We start from the raw sequence: 22438 nt of genomic DNA, 5'->3' as shown, positions 1-22438 counted from the left end.
TATTTCCACAATGTTGCAGAAGGTTGAAGGTGACATTATCAACCCTCTTTTTTTTTTTTTTTTTTTGTAATTCCCCCAGGAAAAACCATGTGCATATCTGAGAAATTTCAGATAACCTTATAACTATAGTACTAGTACATACCTCAGATAAATTAAGTTTGATTTATCCCTAATGTTTAATTCTCTGTGTCTTCAGTAAAGCTAAACAGGTTGCTTATAGCTGTATTACATATTGATGCCCATTTTCATGTAAATTTGGCCAACCTGAACTTTCAGGCTCTGAATGTTGCTCTGTTGCACTATGCATGCTAAAAACCTGATTATCTCTCTACTTCCATAAAGCTGAAACTTCATATGCACATTTTTTCATGTGCAAGTATGTATTCTGTTGTACCCTTCATTGAAAAGCCGCAGAACTATAAAACATGGCAATGAGCTCTTTAATCGTATTCAGAAGATCATATCCACCTTGAAAAGCCCACAGAACTCTGGGAACTGAAGTAGAACAATCATGATTACGAACGCTTGTGTCACCTAGAGTTTTCTGGACTGACCATATTATCAAGAGTAGATTTAATTTTTAGAAAAGGTGAAATGAACCCTTTTGCATTTCCATTCACACTGCTGCTGTAAGCACTGGTTGTTCCTTGCAAATTTAAAATGTCCATTATCTGAGTAATGCAGCTGTTCAGAAATACAGGGTTGGTATTGTCAACCATAGCTGAAATTCTGTGGACAATCAATGAAGTTTCATTCCTGAGAAGTGAGCAAATCTGGGTATGAAATCAGTGTGAAGGTCTTGGCTAAGTAGCTTTGAAAATAGGGAGGCTGAAGTTTGTCACATAACTGTTGAATGTTATGCATTCAATAAGCATCTACTTTACAGAGGAAGTTTTAAATTATATTTTATAACAACAAGATGTTAAAGGTTTAAAGAAATAGCATGGGTTATTTTATATGTGTTATTTGGAGAGCATCATCATGGAAGCAATGTATGAACATAATTATCTTTTCCAAAGGAAATGCCTGCTGCAATAGAGGTAAGAGGTTACAATTATAATGACAAGCAACTGAGATGATTTGAAGAGAATATTCAAAGTTAAATATTTTTGAAGTTTCTCTGTTTCACATTTGTGAACTGTGGAAGCGCTTCTTGAGCTTGCCTTTTCTCCATTATTAGAATCAGGTTACATTCCTTCTGGTTGACACACCATTTGTCACTAGCGTGGTGCTAAATTTGCCCTTGCACCAAATGACCCAAAGGGGAAAAGCTGTCTGATTACAATAATAATAGCTTTTAACAATTGGATTTACTTAGCTTGATGTTAATTGATCCACCTGCAATCTTCTGCTAAAAGAGTTTGTGAATGTTACACAAGACAACAGGGACCTGCAGGCAAAAATTTGAAAACATCTGCTGAATTAAGGGTTATGAACTGTCAGGTTCTATTCTACATTTCAGAAAAGGTCTTAGTGCTGAACATTTAAAAGAATGATGCTAAGTTTAATTGTGGATAGTGGTGTGAGCCATCTCATGTAGTTTCAGTTTTCATGAGAAGGAAAATATTGGTGAGGGAAAAAACCTCAGATCTGTTATAAATGAGAAGTTGGAGTTCATTCCATGTTTTCCATTGCTCTCATGTTTTGCTTGGGGTTGAAGAGTGGAGAGTATCTGAATGGTCTGCATGGTTATAAAATCAGTAATTTAGAAAAGAATTTGAAAAAAAAGAATGTTTAGGTGTAACTTCCTGTGTTCCAGGTTGTGCACATTGCCCTTTGTCCTACCAGTGGGCACCACTGAAAAGAGTCTGGACCCATCCTCTTGACAACCACCCTTTAGATATTGATGAGTACTGATTAGATCCCCTCTTAGCCTTCTCATCTCCAGGCTAAACAGCCCCAGATCTCTCAGCCTTTCCTCATCACACAGCATCTTTGTAGCCTCTGTTGGACTCTCTCAATAAGTTCCCTGTCTCTTTTGAAGTGGGGAGCCCAGAACTGGACACAATACCCTAGACAGGGCCTCAACAGGGCACAGAGGAGGAAGAGGAGAACTGAACCTGCTGGTCACACTCTTCTTAATGTACCCCAGGACGCCATTGGTCGTCTTGGTCACAATAGCACATTGCTGGCTCACGGTGAACCTCTTGTCCATCAGGATTCCCAGGTCTTTCTCCACAGAGCTGCTTTCCAGCAGGTCAAGCCTCAACCCCTAATGTAAGCATACAATTATATACAGATCCTAGCAGTGATCTGTTAATTTTTCCAGAATAAGGGAAAAATTGAATAGGTAGATATTGGCTACAGCATTCAGAAAAGAACTGCCCCTTGGCCATGCTTCTGTAAGTACTGTTTTTCCAGACTATTGATCTGTACCTTTACTTATTTTGAGAAATTAGATTGTTCTTTTTGATGGAATGCTTTCAGTGAAGTACTGCTCCATTGGAGCTGATGGCGTAACTCTCACTGGCTTCACTGAAATCAGGATTTAAGTTTAAGCTGTGTACCACAAGCTCTCATTCTCATCTCTACAACTACAGTTCAACATTGGAGAACAAGACTACTTGAAGGCCCCTTGCTAAAGCTATGGAATGGTGATTTCAATTCTACATAAAGAATTAGCTTACAATGTGTTAAATTCCAGCATTTTATACCAAACAGTCCTATTTTGGTGTGGTCAAGAAGTATAGTATGCACACCTTCATAGTGTTTAGTATCTTTAATTGGCATTTCTAAAAACAGTTTTATTTGCAGTCATTTCTTTAAAATTATTTCTCAAAAATATTTTATTCATTCTAACTATACAGTTCTAATGTGATCTTCATTTCTGTGTTTGCTATTGTCACTGATTATGCTCATTGCCAGCATTTGGGGATTTGGTGATAAGTGTAAATTCTATGGTTCTTCAGTTACGTAGCAGCAGTAGGATCACTGGACCTTCTTAAAGACCTGCTTACACTTGACTCCACACACTCTTATTTCCTAGGAAGACAAAATAATTAAAAATTACAATTTTAACATAGGACATATATATTACACATTCACCTGTATGTCCATCTTAATTTGAATCCACAGTACTCTATCAAATCACACTGGGTATCTTTACGTGTTTTAGCCTACTTCCAATCCTTAAAAGAAATCAGCTGGTTTGGATTTACTTTTTTTTCTGGTGAAAAGTGGAGCAAGTTATTTTTGGATTTCAGATCTCAAAGGGCCAAATATATTCCTGGTGCACTGTTTTCAACTTGCAGTTTGCACAGCTGCTTAGGTCTCTGAAATGGGCATTCTCTATTTGGTGATGGATTTTGAATAACCAGTTCTGAATCTGTGTGTTGATGACAAAACTAGAAATCAGCTGAAAGCCCACTATGATCACGGCCAGATAGCTGTGTACAGAAGATGCAATCTAGGTCTATAACTCACAGTTGAGTAGGCACTGAACTGGACCATACTACATGCCTAATGCTCTCTACTGCTCCTTTGTGTTCACAAGAGCTTCTCAAAAATCCCAGCTTACTAGTCATTGGATCATCATGAATTGTGCATAAGTGGGTGCAGTGATGTTTACACCTTGCACACTAATCTGCTAGGCCTGCTGTTCATATAACGTCACTGAAGATCCAGTTTAACCCTCTCCATTCCTGAAACTAAGCTAGACTTGAGCATACACAGTATGTGTGGGGATGTGTCCAGGGACTCCTGGTTTTGGTGGAAGGAGAAAAAGGACTAAAACTTCTTCAGGAAAACAAACCCAAAAGTTTATGTATAAGCTAGCAGAAGGGATGTACCTTCTATTTCAAGGCAAGACATAAAGCTGTCAGAATATTCAGAGGAAAAAAGAGGCAGAGTTTGCTGATAAGTTATGCACATTTCCTCACGGGGAACTTTGCTAAAACAAAATACCAAAAAGACCATACATTGAATCAATAACATCACTGGCCTATATTGCTAGGCCCTAGCAAGAGAAAGTGCTTCATGATGAACTGATGCAACAAACAGACTGATACAGTATTTTAGTTGGATTTTAGTTAGGACTTGTTTTATTCACTTCTCCATAGTTAACCCAGAAGGAGTGAGCAGCAAGGGCTAAGAGATCTGCTGACAGTGACAAAAACGTACAGAGCAGAAGCAATCAATACAATAGAAAAGGACAATAAAACTCAAAAGGAAATGGAGAATGGTCAAATAAGCCACTCACATAAAGCAGAATCTAAGGAGGAAAAAGAACTACAAAGTACAGACCATAGAATGAAATGGAGAAAATAGGAGGCAATAAACTAATAAATGATGTGGTACTACTCTCTACAGAACTGTGGAAAGAATTAAATTAACACTTGGCTCATTGTGTAAAGTTCAACAGGATCATAAAGCTATCAAAGTATCAATTTTTTAGAGGTAACTGCCCATTGTATCAAAGGACTCACAGGAGTACAAGACCTAGTAATCTTAGCTGGTCAAAAATGAGATACTAAATGGGACTCTTTTACTGTGTGCTTAATGGAAACAGTTACATTACAAGGATTCAGAGAAATAAAGAGGACAGCTTTTGAAGTTCCTGAAATATAAAAAGTGATAAAATTGAAATATTGGGGACTGGCATCTAAAATACATGGATACTTCTTTTGCATGCCCCTGTACACTGCACTGGTTAGGCCATACCTTGAGTACTGTGTCCAGTTCTGGGCCCCTCAGTTTTGGAAGGATCTCTTCTCCCAGGCAACCAGCACCAAAACAAGAGGACACAGTCTCAGGCTATGCCACGGGAGGTTTAGGCTGGATGTTAGGAAGAAATTCTACACAGAGAGAGTGATTGGCCATTGGAATGGGCTGCCCGGGGAGGTGGTGGAGTCACCATCATTGGAAGTGTTTAGGAGGAGACTTGATGGGGTGCTTGGTTGCATGGTTTAGTTGATTGGGTGGGTTGGATAATAGGTTGGACACGATGATCTCAAAGGTCTCTTCCAATCTGGTCTATTCTATTCTATTCTATTCTATTCTATTCTACTGACTATCATGTACACATGAGATCAATTGTGCTAAATTGTACAAGTACCAATGACTGCATGGATGCTTGCATGAGCTGGCAGGTGTGATACAGAACTCTTCACAGTCTTTCGAAAAAGCAGCCTCAGATCAGCCAGTTTACCCTGGGGTACCTAAAGTGCCACCAGACATGTATGTTTGTGCAACTGAATCTAAATTTATGACCTCTAAAATCAAACTCTTGACAGGGTCAAGTACAGGAAGCTGTCTGCCCTGGAGTCCATGGCTAGACATGGTATGGTAAGCATGAATCAGAGTACAGAGAGCAGAAATCAGGGCTAAAGACATTAGTGTTGGACACAGGAAATGGGAGAAATAATGACTGCAGAGCTGGCAGTGGACAGAAGCCAAGATACAAATAGAGAGAAATTCAAGAGCAGTTAGTGCTATTGCTTCATAGAAGTGTAGATAAAAGCACAGATGTGTAGGACTGAGTGTAGCAGGGTGTAAGCTGGACTAGGCCAGGCATTATATACGCCCAGCTGTTGTGAAGCTCGGAGGTAGTGCAGAAAGCGTTTGTATATAGATAGAGGGAATACATATACATGGGAAATTCTGGAGTTTCCTCTTTATTCTTTATTGCTTCCAGCTTGCTCCCTCCTTTCAGTGAGCCCTAGCCTCAGCTATAGTGAGCACTTGCCCAGTAACTTTCTTCCTAACTGCATTCTGTGAAGTATGTAGTACAGATGGTATGATCTGTCATATACGTTCCTTTCCCAAACTGGTTTTCATCACTTCTAACACTGCCTGAAAACTATTCAGTAGTAAAGCATTTAGGGTACTTTTGCAAACATTTCATAACTCTGCTACTGCTATGAATATTTAGAGAAAATCTATTTAGCTTGTGAATGCTAATAGAATTGAGCAGTGAACAAAAATGGGGCCTAAATTTTATTATCTCAGTAGGAATCTGCCTTTTCCAAATTGATGAGAGAGTAAGGATGCTATAACTATGTGACAAAAGACTAGGCATCTTGTTTCAGGTCCTGTCAAGAAAGATAAAAATTATGACCTGAAAGAACACAACATTTAAAAAACTTAATTGCTGTTTTAGTTCTCTAGGCTAGAATGTAGCCTGGCCTGCAATTATTTTAAAACAACAATGGTACATTTTCCCCTCACGGCTTATTGTTGGATGCATAATTTAACTAGCTTCCATACTATGTATTTCACAGACTGTACAAAGGACATTGTTAAATGTGTTCCTCAGTGTAAACATTTCAAACCGATATGTCTGCATAGACAGTTAATGCATAGAGTTCTGCTTTGAAATCAGTCTTTTTAAGGGACATAAAAGTGTAATGGCTCCAAGTGAAACAGCTGCTTAGAAACAAGTCAAATGTCACACCAATACATAATTATGTCAAAGTAAGACAAGATAACACAGCAGACAGCCTGCTGCACTACATCTAACCATTTTAATGGGCTGGTATTTAAAACCTGTCACATGATCTTACCAGGTGCATTTCATCTCCTTCAATCCACTGGGTCCAACCACGACCTTCCTTTTCTCCATTCTGCACACACAGAAGCTTATCTCCATCCCATGATACGGTGGTCTAACAAATAGACATGTTCAGTGTTACTGTGGTATTCCCTGGTATTATGATTAGTTCCCTTAGAAGCAAAACTTCTAATATAAGAAATAATTAATATATCTCATTAGAATAATAATTGTAGAGTATTGTAATACTTGGGATAATTACAAAAAAACAGAGCTTAAATACCTGCCTGCAAAAACCTGGAAGCATAAGATAGAGCTGTTTAAATGCACAAAGATCATAAAAATTATTGTGTAGGAGCACACTCCTCTTTCCCTGCTGACAAACAGAACAGCAGAAGGGATATGCAACCTAACACTGTATTTACAAAAGGAGCTGAAAACTTGAGATTCAGTTTGTTTTCTCCACTGTAAGAAGCATGCCCCAGATGTTGTACCTGGAAAAAGTACCTACCAACAGGCAGCTACAGATGAACAAGGCTTTTAAATCCTTTCCTCCCATGTCTTAATCTGCCTTCTGTTTTCAAGGAGAGTGGTTTGGATAACTTTGCTGGCACCTTGCTTCTGCACTACCTGCAGAAATACTTGAGCCAGGCCTGGCACATTGAGAGTGAGACTGAAATGTTGCAGGATTCAATAAAGTGCTTTTGTGAACACTGCTGTCCTGAGTGGTTTAGTAGAACCTGGCTCATAAAACTACTTAAATGTGTATGGGTGCATCTTAAAGGTTGCAACTCTGCTTAGTCTTTACTGCAAATTTCCCTTCTCCATCTCTCTAAGATAAAGAGAAGCAAAACTCTGTACATGTATTTAAAGAGGGAATAATGACAGTTTGTATTGCATGAGGATAGTTTAACATCAGTGTTAGATCATGGCTTTTAAACCAGTTTGTTTGAAGTGAATCTGAGGACTAAATATGGAATTACTGTCTACCTTGTACAAGTCTTCAGCCACTGCATGTGTAAGTAGTCAGATATGGAGAGAAGACGAATTCTGATCTATCATGAAAAGAAAACTTCCTGCATCCATCCCCTGTAGTACCTGAGAAAAATCATCAGCCTACATTTGTCATTCTGGGAGCTAAAACCAGTTCAAACTCAAGAACTATGCAGCCCTATTTATTTAATTTGTGTATGTCACAAACAATTAATTCTTAAATGATAACCATGATAGCCACTATCTTTAAATGAGCACAGTCAGCAATCTCCACCCTGGGAAGCTTGAGACTAAACAAGCATGGAAAATGAATCACTAGAAAGACAGAAAATCATAGGCAGGGCATGGTTACTGATCCCATGTAGTCTGTTAGCACAATATGTGGTCTCTGAAAGACAAACTCATATCCTTGCTAAAAATCTCTGATTTGGAAAATGCATTCACAGATTCTTCTGTTCACTCTTGTAAAATGATGTATTTAACCCAAGTACTAGATCACATTAAAAAAACTCCAGATCCTTTTGTATAAAATGCTAAAGCAGGAAGGAACAACACACCTGGGAAGAGTTGTAATTAAAGTCTAAATGTGTGTCCATTCTAAATCTGTTGATGGCCAGTTGGAGACAGAAGATAACAAACAACACCAAATCAAAAATGTTTAATGTATAGGTTAACATGGCAAAGAATTTCTGATGATTCTAAAAAAGGAATATATTAGAAAAAGAACATAAGTTCTACCCAGGAGTTGTAGATTTAACAGATACTGTGGAATGAAGGAGCATTTGTATATGCAACTTTGCTTAGTCACCACACTTTTATTTATCCAGTGTTCAGCATAGTTTAATCAAAGGCAATGTATCAGCATAATGTAAGATCCAGATTTATTAGTACCACTAGCAGTCAAAATCAGTTGTGAAGTTATTAGATATTCAAAGTCAGTTGTGGAAGTAATAGACTTGATAATATTCACTAGCTTAGTTCACTTGGGGGCAACTGAGAAATCTTTCTAGCAGTGCAAGGAAATGTTAAATTTTCCAGCCTCCAAGGATAACTGAAATGGTTTGATCTGAGAAAACAACACCCTTTTTAATTTTTTTCCCTCTGGATTTCTTATTTTTCAGTCAAGACTAGATATTGCTTTTGGGAATTTGGTGATAAATACATCTAATGCCTAAGTATAATACCAAAGACTGTTAATCCAGTTGTTTTATCAGCCAATATTCTTGGTTATCATTCTCTGCCTTCCCTTTCAGAAATACAAATACTAAAGGTGTAAGAGTAAACCATACACTTTCTGATTTTTGTACATGACTATTTTACTATGAAGGTTATGAAGGACAGACTATATTGCAGGAGAACATAATGTCCTCTTCTTTGTTAGCACGAACAACCACTTTATGGCAGAAAGATTAATCAGTAGCATTTTTATCTTTTCTTTCTTTAGGTCAAACTCTAATGTCTTATATTATAAAGACACAGAAGACAGAAACTTCTAACTCAGACTGAAATAAGTTCTTCCCTTCCAAACAACTCCATTGAGAAATGCAATGAATATTAGTTGAGGTTGGAGTTGCTATGGCTGTTATATATGCACTGGTTGCTACTAATATTCCACCAGCAGCTAAGATAATGCAGGGCTTGCCCTGGAACATTCCCAGTATGAGTCAGAACATAAAGATAATGATATTCCCAAAATGGGAATATGTTGAGATATATTTTATATATATATTCCATATATATTTTTTCCTTTTACATATATATATATATATATATATATATATATATATGTAAGGGAAATGTTGGTAAATATCATCTCTTTAAGAGCAAACATTTATTTTCAAAGACTGGATCAGGATATGGCCATTGTATAATCAAGACCCAAGCACGTGAATAGACCAGAAAGGCAGTTCCATATGAACCTGTGGTTGCTCCTGCTCTTGTTCTTCTATCCCAGCACACACTATCAAGATAAAAAAAATAATTATCATTTATGTAAAGCTGCTTTTCTTAGAAAAGTAGGGTTTTACAATTATCCTTGTTTGCCACCATTTTGATAGTAACATTACCTAAAGTTTGCCTGATTACAGACAGAATGACTGAAAAACTTAGCCAGGGTTTGGGGAACACAGCACCCTCAGGTAGACAGTCCAATCCTTTGTCTTCCTCCACAATCAAGAGAAGGAGAAGTAGACAAATGGAGGACGCTCAAAAACTGCAGTTTCCGGATGGTAACAGAACCAACTAGATGAAAATGTAGTATTTCTCTAAAACTGCAGGATCCCACCTTGTACATAATTTATTCCTTTCAGCTAGGTAGCACATAATCTAGTTCATCATAAGCAAGCTTAACCTTCGCTTACTTACTAATTGATCATACTTAAATCTAAGATTAATATTACTTAGGTCAAATGCATATAATTCCGCAGGAAACATCAACAGAAAATAGTGGTGAATGTGATTATCCAATATTGACATAAATAACACTGAAGATGCACAAGAAAGAGTGACTCTTGCCTCCATTTAATGTTTCTTAAAAATACTAACCACCGCATCTTTCTGATTACATACTTCTTGTTCTTGAGGTATAATAATAGAGGATGGAGCGCCTCTGGGAGGTGAAGAAGCCTTTGAACCCTGAGAACATAAAAAAATTTCAAATGTTCTTTGGTTTTATGACGTGATTTGTGTAGTCCAACTCTTTTTTTTGGTGTGTACTTAGATATTTTCCTTTTATTATTTGTTAGTGATTTAATCTCTTTGTTATATGAAGATTTAAATACGTGTGCATAGCAACACAATCTTCCTGAAAAGTAAAGCTAGAAGAAATGATGAAGTACTCTCTTTGCTGTTTTCAGTTAAGAGATAAGGTAGATCTATTAGATGAAATACTGAGTAAACTCAAATCTATTGACTATGCATTTGCATTTTCTGTAGTAGTAATCTCTTTCAGAATTACAACAGATATTACTTCCAGCTTCTAGTGGCAAGTTGTATTGACCCACAGGCATAGACTGCTTTTGTAACTTGCTGAAATAGTCAAACTATTTTGTGAGAGAAGTTTGCATTCCCCAGTGAGGTCTAAGTACAAAAACATTTAATGCTGCTCTGCATAATGTTTCTTACTCCCACGCTGGCTACTCCTAGTGTGCTTGCTTGTGTTATGTGCTCTACAGATGAAGGTATATAATGCATTTTACAGGTGAATGGCAAAAAAAACAACCTTTTTTTTTAAAGTAGTCCATGAGCACTTTTTTAGTGTTACATAAATTTTTGACACATTGCATTTACAAACATCAATTGCAGCTACTGCTTTTCATCACAAATATGTTACTGATTTCCCATCTGTTGGAAAACACTGCAGTACCACTTGTAGTTTTCTTTTACTTCTCTTCAGAGTGCTGCCTCTATAATGTAGTGCAGCAAATGACTGCAATGCACTACAACTGCATGACACACTCCATGCTCCATTGGGGGGGATTGTGTCCCCCGGAACTGAATGATTGAGGATGAGAAACTGCAAGGAGAGATGAAATGGGAAGCAGCTGCAGTGGCTTAATAAGCAACTCCTGTAGATGAGATAAGAGTCACCTGTGCTACCTTAGTAAGTATTGCCAGCCAGTAAGAAGGAGGAGGGGGTTAACCAATGCCTTGCAATCACACCCAGAGGAGAGCTACGAATGCAAGCTGCATGAAGGCAGTCGTCAGTCTCCTGGGCTTGCTGCCACAGGCAGGAGCTCTTGACCTGGGCGCTCCCTACCCCCCTGCTTGAATTCCACTGCTGTCACTGTGGGTGCTGTGCTGAACCCCACAACGACACTCCATCTCAGTCCAGTAATTCTCTGCTTACAAGTATGACCAGTCATTCATTTTACAACCTTAATCATTACTTTAGAAGGATTAAACAATGGCAAATGACATCTCATGACAGGTATCTATAGCTACAGGACTTTGAAATGTGTCTTGCTCAGATTGTCACTGAAAGACAAGCTGGTTGGATTGGAAGCATTCTGTCCCTGATGGAAAGTTCACTGTAATTAAAAGATAATGCACTTCCAGAAGCAGCATTTCCATTGCTAGCAGAGGGGCTTAGGATTAGACTGACAAATTTTAGATCAAAGAGTAAGCTGTTGGCATAGAGGATCAGACCTTAAATGTTCAAATTGCTCATTTTGATTCCTTGCTTATAAAAGCAATGAAGGAAAACAATGACTACAGACATGTTCCAAGAGGTAGGAAGTAAATGTGCCTAAGCTCTAGGCTATCCATGTGACAATATAGAATAGAATATAATTAACCAGGTTGGAAGAAACCTTTGAGATCATCAAGTCCAACCTATCACCCAACACTATCCAATCAAATAAACCATGGCACCAAGCACCCCATCAAGTCTCTTCCTAAACACCTCCAGACTCCACCACCTCCCTGGGCATCCCATTCCAATGGCAAATCACTCCTTCTATGAAGAACTTCTTCCTAACATCCAGCCTGAACCTCCCCTGGTGCAGCTTAAGACTGTGTCGTCTTGTTCTGGTGCTGATTGCCTGGGAGAAGAGAACAACCCCCAGCTGGCTACAACCTCCCTTCAGGTAGTTGGAGAGAGCAGTAAGATCTCCTCTGAGCCTTCTCTTCTCCAGGCTAAGCAACCCCAGCTCCCTCAGCCTCTCCTCATAGGGCTTGTGCTCCAAACCCCTCCCCAGCTTTGTTGCCCTTCTCTGGCAAGTCAACATCCTTCCTAAACTGAGGGGCCCAGAACTGGACACAGTACTCAAGGTGTGGCCTAACCAGTGCTGAGTACTGCTGAGGGGCAGAATGACCTCCCTGCTCCTGCTGGCCACACTGTTCCTGATAGAGGCCAGGATTCCATTGGCCTTCTTGGTCACCTGGGCACACTGCTGGCTCATGCTCAGCTTACTATCAACCCATACCCCCAGGTCCCTTTCTGCCTGGTCGCTCTCCAGCCACTCTGACCCCAGCCTGCAGCACTGCATGGGGTTGTTTCAGCCAATGTGTGGAACCTGGCACTTAGATGTGTTAAATCTCATGCCCTTGGACTCTGCCCATCTGTCCAGCCTGTCAAGGTCCCTCTGCAGAGCTCTCCTACCCTCTACACCAGCCCCCAGCTTGGTGTCATCTGCAAACTTACTGATGATAGACTCAATCCCCTCATCCAGATTATTGATAAAGATATTAAAGAGCATAGGGCCCAGCACTGATCCCTGGGGCACACCACTGGTGACTGGCTGCCAGCTGGATGTGGCACCATTCACCACCACTCTCTGGGCTCGGCCCTCCAGCCAGTTCCTAACCCAGCACAGAGTGCTGCTGTCCAAGCCATGGGCTGACAGCTTGGCCAGGAGTTTGCTGTGGGGGACGGTGTCAAAGGCCTTGCTGAAGTCCAGGTAGACTACATCCACAGCCTTCCCCACATCCACCAGGCAGTCACCTGATCATAGAAGGAGATCAGGTTGGTCAGGCAGGACCTGCTCTTACTGAATCCATGCTGGCTGGGCCTGATCCCTTGGCCATCCTCTAAGTGCTGTGTGATTGCACTCAGGATGACCTGTTCCATAATCTTGACTGGCACTGAGGTCAGGCTGGCAGGCCTGTAATTCCCTGTCTCCTCCTTCCAGCCCTTCTTGTGGATGGGCACCATGTTGGCCAGCTTCCAGTCATCTGGGACCTCTCCAGTGAGCCAGGACTGTTGAAAAATGATGGAGAGCGTCTTGGCCAGCTCATCTGCCAGCTCTCTCAGCACTCTAGGATGGATCCCATCTGGTCCCATGGACTTGTGGGGATCCAAGTGGCTGAGCAGGTCTTTAACTACTTCCTCCTGGATTACAGGGGAACTATACTGCTCCCTGCCTCCACCTGCCAGCGCAGGAGGCCAGTTGTCTGGAAGACAACCTATCCTGCTATTAAAAATTGAGGCAAAGAAGGTGTTAAGTACCTCTGCCTTTTCCTCATCTTTTGTTACTATGTTCCCCTCCATGCCCACCAAGGAGTGGAGGTTGTCCTTGTCTCTCCTCTTGCTATTAATATACTTACAGATGGATTTTTTGTTTTCACAGCAGAGGCCAGTCTAAACTCAAAATGGGCTTTTGCGTCTCTAATTTTTTTCCTGCATGACCTAGCAACATCCTTAGACATACCAGGAGTTACCTCACCTTTCTTCCCAAGATGACACCGCCTCTTTTTTACCCCGTAGTTCGTTCAGAAGCTCATTACCCATCCAGGCTGGCCATCTGCCCTGGCAGCTCATCTTCCGGCACATTGGCACAGCCTGTTCCTGCACCTTCAAGAGTTCTTTCTTGAAGTAGGTCCAGCCCTCCTGGACCCCTTTGTTTTTAAAGGCTGTTTCCCAAGGTACCTTCTGAGTTAGTTCCTTGAGTAACCTGAAGTCTGCTCTCCAGAAGTCCAGAGTGGAGGTTTTGTTGCTGCCCCTCTTTTAGCTTGACTGCATATTGAAAACTCAATTATTTCATGGGTGCTGGACCCCAGACAGCCTCCAACCACCACATCTCTCACCAGCCCTTCTGTATTTATAAAAAGAAGGTCAAGCAAAGCCTTACCCCTGGTAGGCTCTCACAGCAACTGGGATAAGAAGCTGTCCTCCATACACTCTAAGAACCTTCTAGACTGCCTCCTCTCTGCTGTGTTAAGTTCCCAGCAGATATCTGACAGGTTAAAATCACCCATAAGAACAAGGTCTGGTGATCATGAGACAGCGTCTACCTGCCTATAGAATAATTCATCAACTTCTTCATCCTGGTTGGGTGGTCTATAAGCAGGATGTGGGAGGAGGAGCAAGATCAGTATTTTGGACAGTGAATAATACAAAAAATAGGAAGACTTGTGTATATCCTATGCTAGCAAAATACAAAGCAGAACATCCAATTCACTTTGTGCAAGGATCAGAATCGATTTGAAGACACTTACTGCTTAAACTAACATGTAATAATTGACTTATCCTCTGTGCAATTTTAGCAAGATACAATTGCACATAACAGTAATGGTTCATTCAAAATTGGATTTGGTAAGTCTGGTTCACAGGTTTTCAGCTGATTCTTTCTGATTGCACTTTCTGCATTCATGAATCTGAGCTTTTTAGGATTCAGAGAACCCTGAAATGCTAAGCCCATCTGAAACCACCTCCCTACAGAACTCCTGTATGTTAGGAAAGGTTTTATGAATAACTGGCTCAAAGCTTCTGATCAGTCTTGGGTTTTAGACATGAATCCAGCACTGCAAAATTTGAAGTTAATGACATCTTAAATTGTATGGCAGAAGATTCTAGAGATCTCATTTTATATCACTGCACAAATGTGCTGAGCATATCACTTACAGGTAATAAGCAATGATGCCAAAAGACCAGACTGTGTGAAATAAAGCAGAGCAAAGGAAATGGCTTCTCTTTACTGATGCACAGAGACAGAATGAACCAGAGTTTTAGAGACTCTGAGACAGATCCAAGAGTAAACCTCTGTTCTCTGGAGGACAGTTCTTCCTCACTTGTGGACAATATCTTGCTAAAGGCTGAAGTATCAACGGAAAACTACATGAAGACTACCACCTTTAAATTAACCCCCTGAAAAAGATTATTCCAATGAGGGCTTGGGGAATGTACAGAGCTGCAGAGAGGGAGATGGCACTGGATCTGAGAAAAGACAATGACATCAAAATACCTCTCAGCAACACTACATGAGAAAATCCAAATAAGCCAAAAAAAACCCCAAACCCAAAAACCAGACAGCATTTGAAGAGATAAAAGAAACAAACCAGCAGAACCAGAAAGCTCAAGTAAAGACATTTTGCTGATCTTGCATCTTACCAGACAGCACAATTTATTTTGAGTCTTCTCACCCTTGTGGGGGATCCCTACTGACTGTCCAAGTGCTGGACTCTTTTTTGGAGTTGTTCCTCTGGCAATAAATTCTTCATTCCAATACTTACTCTAAACTAGATTAACAGCTGGGAATTCCATTTTGTGGAACAGAGTAGCTCTGCCTACACAGTTAAATAATCTTCATAAGCCTTGTGATTTTGTAACAGGGCTTTATTCTGGCCTTGCAGCAGTATAAGTAAAGTGTCAAGAAGAACTAAACTTCGTCACATTTTTCCTAAAAACAAACTCGAGAGGAATCAGTTTCACACTAGGCATGTTTGTTATGTAAAACAGAGCCACACAACTTATCTCTTTTCACAAGGATGAAACATGCAACTAGCACTGTTTTGTGACAGGAGGATTGGTCAGGTGCCTATGAACAGTCCTTATGTAGCTGCCTTAAACATTCAATGAAGATATTTCATATGGTAAGATGTATGATAAAATCTGATGCAACTCCCAAATCCCCACACCCTACCCCATGACAGCAAGTCTTAACTATGACTAAAATTCCATTTTCCATGATTTCCAATAATGGAACCTAAACACCCATTTGGTAACATATCCATTGTTGTATTCTGTTTTGGTTAACTAAATGGTTAACATGTAAAATTTCCCACCTTCAGTTCCAAATTCCTGCTGTTTTATCTGTTTATCAGTCCCCAGTCAACTGCCATTTCCTTTCCTGCTTCCATGTAAGAAGCAAATTACTATGTCAAAGAGCATAGTTAAGCATAGCAGAAGGCTTTGAATTACTGAAGCAACCTTCACTTGCTTAGCCAAATACACAATTTTAATGTAACTAACATTGTTTCTAGTTATCCAAGAGGTTCTGCTGTTCTATATAAAGAACATAGACTGTTCCTTGATGTTTTCAGCAGCACTTGCTCTCCGTCAAAAGACAGATTCATTCTGGATAGTGTGAGCTAAAGCAGTCCAGTCTCACTCAAACACTTCAACAGCAGAGAAAAATAAAGCAAAAACTTTCCATGATTTAACAGCAAAATCATCAGAAAAGTAGAAATTTTAGAGAAGCAATTTTTGCATCTGAGCTATCCCATTCTACATCTCCTTTGATTCATTTGGTGCAAAGACTTGGAACACAAAACTTCAGCATTTCAGTTTTTTTCAGTTAACTTTTTAAGTTTTTACTGCTGTACTAAGCCAATAAACAGTGAAGGTATATAAAGCAAACTTTCTCTGCTCAGTGTCAGATCCTGCCTTGTTCTTAGGTTTACTGGTACCTGTTGCACATTATAGGTGTTCCCTCAGCTTTGCTGTTTATTAATGATGATAAAAAAGGACAGCAAAATTATTTGGTGATGAATAAGACATAGTTTTGGAGACAGTTTTCAATTAACTATTGTTTCAGTATGATGTTACCTCTTTTGTGAACAGCATCTTTTTTCTACAGTAGAGTTTATTTGCATGAAACAGGATTTTACATATAGTGCAATACTCAGACACTTGCTAAATTAGTCACAACTAGAAATTACAGACTATATTTGTAAAGGTGAGGAAATTGCATTACATGACTAGAACTTCACTGCAAATGAAGATGGCAGGATCAAATACTCAGTTCAGGAAATACCAAAGCCATAGTTATCCATTTAACTTCCTTTGTACACCATAAGTCTGATAAGTGTTATCAATTAAAGCCTTGAACAAACTCTTCAAAGCAGCAAAAACTTTAGCACATAATCAAATTTTACATGCTGAGAAATAATGCAATGCATTATAAATGTTCTAAACTTCTTTCTACACCATCTAATGGGCACCTTGTAATATTTGCAAAGAATAAAAGAATCTCCTGAATACACCAAACTTTCATTTTACTTGGTAGTTCAAATTGCTAAGTTTTTAAGAACCCTAAATATTAAGCATGATCGAGCCTGCAGAAACATCTCTTTCAAGAAACTGCACAAAACCAGAGAAACTCCTGTTTGTTTAGAAGATAAATCTCTGGGCAAAAGCTCCAGGAGAAGCATAGTGGCACTATGGAGCAAAGTGACTGCAGATGTCTTGTCTGCAGTTCTTAAAGATAAGCTGTGCTGCAGATACCTCCACACAAGGTGCCAGTAATACTTAAGAGTGCACTGAATATCAACTGTCTTCTTGGAAATATCTTGTGCTGTGTTTAAGGATCTCTCCTGTACCCATACATCTATGTGGTCAATTATCCTAATCTCTAGTTCTATGGGGGGAAAAAAAAGTATCCTTAACTACAGTAGCAGAGTAGCAGGGCTCTTGGGTTTCTCAAGATTCCAAAGGAGCAAATTTTTACTTCCCAACAGAAACAAAATCTTCAAGGAATTGTCACTAACTGCTGTTACCTATGTCCCTCAAGAAAACAGAATTATCCAAGAACATGTGGAATGCAGGAAAACAACAGTTGAAGGCAAAACAGGAGAAACTGAAATTGTTAAAAGTCTGTCCCCTTCAGTTAACTCACTGTTCCAGAAAGTTCAGACAGGCTTCCAGAGTGACCAACTACAAAACTGAAAAGTCCTTACTGAAAGGGAGGAGGGGGCCTGGGTTGTCACAGGAGTATCAATTCCTGCTGTCTTTAGCCTTCACTCACCACAGCCAGTATTGATTTGGAATTACTATAGTTAAATTCTACCAAGCAACTCAAAGATGTGTTTTACAACTGAAAGGTGAACACAATTTCAGTGAGTTATATGCCAGACCTAACTTATTCACTGTGCCAATATTATTTTTACAGATATTTTAACTCTAGTCAGATGATATATTCTTCATTAAAAGAAAAAATGATCCATTCCTATTGGATGGATTATTCCTAAGGTTCTTTTTGTTTGTCTCCTGATGATTGCTCTGCTATATAGATTAATATTTAATTTGCAATTTCTCTTATCCATGTTACTTTGTACTTCTCATACACTGAGCTACTTGGATAAAACATGCCCAGTGGTCTGCTCAGTCCACAATATAAATAACAAAAACTGATCCACAATCTCACCCATTACACCAGGTGACTATTAATGATTAAGCCATTTATGGCTCGCAGTTTTGCAAGCTACAGAAAAGAAAAGGAAACACCAAGAATGACATTCAACCTTTGCTTTTATGGTGGTTTTCTTCATAAGCCTGGTCAGGGAGTGGTCCAGTATCTCTTATATCACCGTGACCCTTCTCTTATGAGACTTTTTCTGGACCCTTTGAACTACTTTGTTGCTTAACAACTCCAAGTTTAGCCTGACATTATGGTTACCAGATTTGGGCTGAAGCGGCATCAGAAACACAGGTTCTTGTACTATTTTGCCTTTGAGAAAACTGAGGTCTCATGTAGAAATCTTTAATAAGAAAATTGAATAGGTGTTGCTAGAAGGCAAGTAGAGGACCAGTGACCTTAACTGTAGAGCTGCAGTTGGCATCTGCTGTTGGAGGCTATCAAGGGAGATGGAGGATTTCTGTAAGTTTTTGTGTGATGTGTCTAAGTAATTCTTATTAAAACAATTAGGGCTAGTGACAATGCCTTGGGCTTTTTGGGAAAAGGCAAGAAGATGCTTAACCTTCTGCTTCCAAGGCTCTCAGAATTTTGACCTAAATAGCCAACAGATAAAAAGTTGAAGCAACTCTTGGAAGTAGCATGAAGCACATTCCACTCCAAGTCAAATAGCTGCTGCAGTGACTACAATAATCTTTAATTTCTTCTTTCTGGTTGAACATTTTAAATTCTTCCCCATCATTCAGTTTAGTAAAACAGAATATGGAATTCTGGCCTGTTACAAATAACGAAATATTTAGAGCAATCATGAGGAATTAAGAGTTGTCTGTTGAATCATTTCCAATACAGGACTAGCCAAGGGCCACATTTTTACACCTTCTGAATCTGATTGTCAGACACATTTTGCGAGAACTCATTTTAGATATATACTAGACAACCTCAGAGCAAAATTACTTCTTTCCACCATGTAGATGCTTTAGTCCTCCTTTAAATGTTGTTTAATGGTACTTAAGTACAGATAACGCTTAGATGGAGACAGTTCTGTACACTCCCAAATCAGTCACCTCACTGACTCAAACACCGAGACCTTCAGACATTTTCAGCACTTAAGCAGATATTCTGATCATTGCTATCTTCTGATAGCCTAATTCCTTCTTTGGGCTGGTAACCTTTGAGTGTATCTCATTATCCTGATGCCTTCCAGCAGTCAAAAATTCATTATGGCACTGGAGCACTTTCCTATACACAAACATTGCTTCTCCCTTTTGTGAACTTTGTATTCTGCACTCTGCCATGCTTCTACCCTTTGTAACAAGGAGTCTAGAAGGATTAGTTGAGGCATTCACTAGCTAGGTGTTATTATTTTCTCATCTTCACAATCTTCCCCTTTCCTGCCATGGAAATTTGCATATTCCAGTGTTAGAGCACAGTATTGGTTTTAAATGGCACTATCTTTGCAACAATTGAAACCTATCAATTCCCTTTTATGTGATTTCTCCTCTATAGTCTCTCCTGAAATAGTTTTCTTTTTCTTATCAACTTTCTCCCAGTAGGATATTGCAGGCATCATACTTTCCAACTAATGGGAAAAAACTTGATATTCTCAGGGTTTTTTGCTGTTAATTGGTATTGATCAGTCATAAGTTAGAAAATATTGTCTCCCTGGCAAGGAAAAAGAGCTCATAAGGCAGAGTCCTCCATGTTTGCTTATTGATTGCAGTAAGATTTGTTCCAGTAGGCTAATTAATGCCTCTGTTCTCAAAAATATACCCAGGAAGGAAGGTGCACAAGAATAAAAACACAGAAAAAAAGCTGCAGTTTCTAAGCTCTTGGCCATTCTACACATGGGGAACAGTGCCTGACCTTGCACTCAGTGGATTTTCTTTGCTGCAAAACTTTGCTCAGAAAAGAGATTCAGAAAGTGTGAAGCTAAAAATCTTTACTGACAAACAAATGTCCCAGTATAACTCAGCAATGTTTCACTGAAGTTACCATTCATTTGTGGGTAAGACTGTTTTGTGCTCCTGATCAGAATTACCGTTCCTTTAATGTAAACATATGCCAAAAACTGTGCACATCTTGGCAAACTGAGAAACACAGGAATAATTTTAGGCATAGCCACGCAAAAGAGTTAACAGATATGCTCTGTGAAAGGCCTCAGACTATTCATTTTTTGTGTGTGTCCGTTGTTACAGTTCTAATTCTTACCATGCACTTGCGATCATCCACCCCAGCTAAATCCTCCTCAAACTCCTTTCCTACGTCAAATTCCATGATGTAGTTTCTAAAAGTGCTTAGCGTTTTAATGATCATATGATCCCCATTCTGAAGGATTTCTTTGTCGGGTTTTAGCAAGTTTGCTATTTTTCTTACAGCAACATTAACATCTGGAAAAGAAAAATAATTATCGTAATTCAGAAATTCTACGACACAAAGAAACTTGTAGCTGTTGGGAGACCTAAAATGAACAAACGTAAATAAATGTCCAGATCTTTCAAACCTGCTTTCTCACGAGGAAAAAGTCCATTGTAATTCTTATAACTTCAATAAGTTTATATTTTGGTTTTCTGATAATGTACAATCCTGAAAAATACCATTTGGATTTGGCAGTTGATAAGGCCTTCCATATTTCTATAGAAATTGTAGCACTTTTACAGCAAATGCCAACACGCAAAAATGTGCATGTTAAATACATTATTGCCTCTTGACTACGCATTAAAATGTTACTCTCTTTGAAATCACAGGTTTTTTTAGTTCGAAATCTGTCACTTGCATCTTCAAGCTGAATAGTTCAATCTCTGTTAATGAAAGCTTCAAGACAATAAAAAGTAGAGGCTTCTGAAGACAATATTGGATAGGGCACGTCTTAAGTACATGCCTGAAAAAAGTTTCTCACAGAAATGATTTATGACTGTACAAGAAAAAAACAGATTTATGTAAAGACAAAGATAGGCTGCACTTATTATTTATTAAAGAAACATCAAAGGAACCTTACCCAGCGCTTTCAGATACTCCTCAAAATTGTCATTGCTGACCATTTTCCAGTAGCCATTGAAATCTGCAGGCATCCCTGCTTTGGGTAACTGTCCAAATCAAAGCCTCAGAGCAGAGTGTGTTGATTCTGCACCACACGGCTCACTGCCTTTCTTTGGGGCAAGTCTGAACTCTGGTTTCTTTTATGGTTTTTTTAGACCGTGGAGCTATGCGAGTCCTCCTAATCCGATTATTATTGAAGTGTGGCCTTTAAATCCTTCCACAAGGCTGAACCTCCAATATTTCTAATGACAGCAGGATGACTTGATTCAAACAGAATGAAACATTCACCTTCCATGTAACTTCTATAAGGGCAGTGATTATCTGAAGATTCATTTTTAATCATATTACTCTTCATTTTCCATGCCTCTCAACAAAAATCCCCACCTTCTAAATAGCTTCAGTTTAGGGTATTAGCCAAAAAACCACAAGTGATTATCTGATGTGGGTTTAAAGGCAAATCCTTCTTCCTTGAGTATCTTCCAGCTACTTTATGTGCCTCTCTTCTCAGAACACAATTATACAGACTCTCAGTAAAAGCAGTTTGTGTCTGGCATTACTTTAACTTGTTCCACAAGATCCTTAATTCTATACTACCAGTGGCTTCTGTTTGGCCAACTGAAGGCTCAAAAAGGGTCACTTAGGTGGAAACTTTTACTAAGGAGCAGTGGTTAACTCTGTAGCTTGACAAATGCTACACCACTACTAAATGCATGCTCTCAGTTAATTTAAACAATGTTGAAACACAGAAATAGCATTTTATAGTGATTCCATATTCTTTGGAGGCATCTTCTATCTTCTATGAAACAGATTGAATCAGCAGAATAGGCAACTAATGTAAAAGAATGGATTTTTCTGGCTAATATTAGGGCATGAATACTGACACAGCCTCTGCTATTTTTGTTTATTTTTTCACTGAAAAATTCATCCCTGGATTGTGTGTCATTCGTGAATCTGGAGGCTTAAAAGTGACATGAAAAATGCATGCATTTTTAAGTGCTTGTATGAAAGCAGTATTTACTTCCATCTCTTGTCCAAACAGCCAAAACACAAAAACTTGTTCAGGGTCCTAAAA

At 39.2% G+C, this 22438-nt stretch overlaps 1 protein-coding gene across 1 annotated transcript; it reads right to left on the bottom strand.

Annotated features, from left to right (window-relative positions):
- Positions 1-2697: 2697 nt before the first annotated feature.
- Positions 2698-21503, bottom strand: RBP1 (retinol binding protein 1). Its single transcript, XM_009904796.2, has 4 exons — positions 21326-21503; positions 20539-20717; positions 6501-6602; positions 2698-2982 (listed from the first exon to the last, which is right to left on the bottom strand). The coding sequence occupies exons 1-4, from the start codon at positions 21396-21398 to the stop codon at positions 2929-2931; spliced, it is 408 nt and encodes a 135-aa protein (XP_009903098.1). The 5' UTR covers positions 21399-21503; the 3' UTR covers positions 2698-2928.
- Between the last annotated feature and the right edge of the window lie 935 nt (positions 21504-22438).

Source organism: Dryobates pubescens, chromosome 13 (genome assembly GCF_014839835.1).
Source record: "Dryobates pubescens isolate bDryPub1 chromosome 13, bDryPub1.pri, whole genome shotgun sequence".
Lineage (NCBI taxonomy): Eukaryota > Metazoa > Chordata > Aves > Piciformes > Picidae > Dryobates > Dryobates pubescens.
The sequence above is the reverse complement of the archived record's forward strand: the minus strand, read 5'-3'. Positions and strand labels throughout refer to the sequence as shown.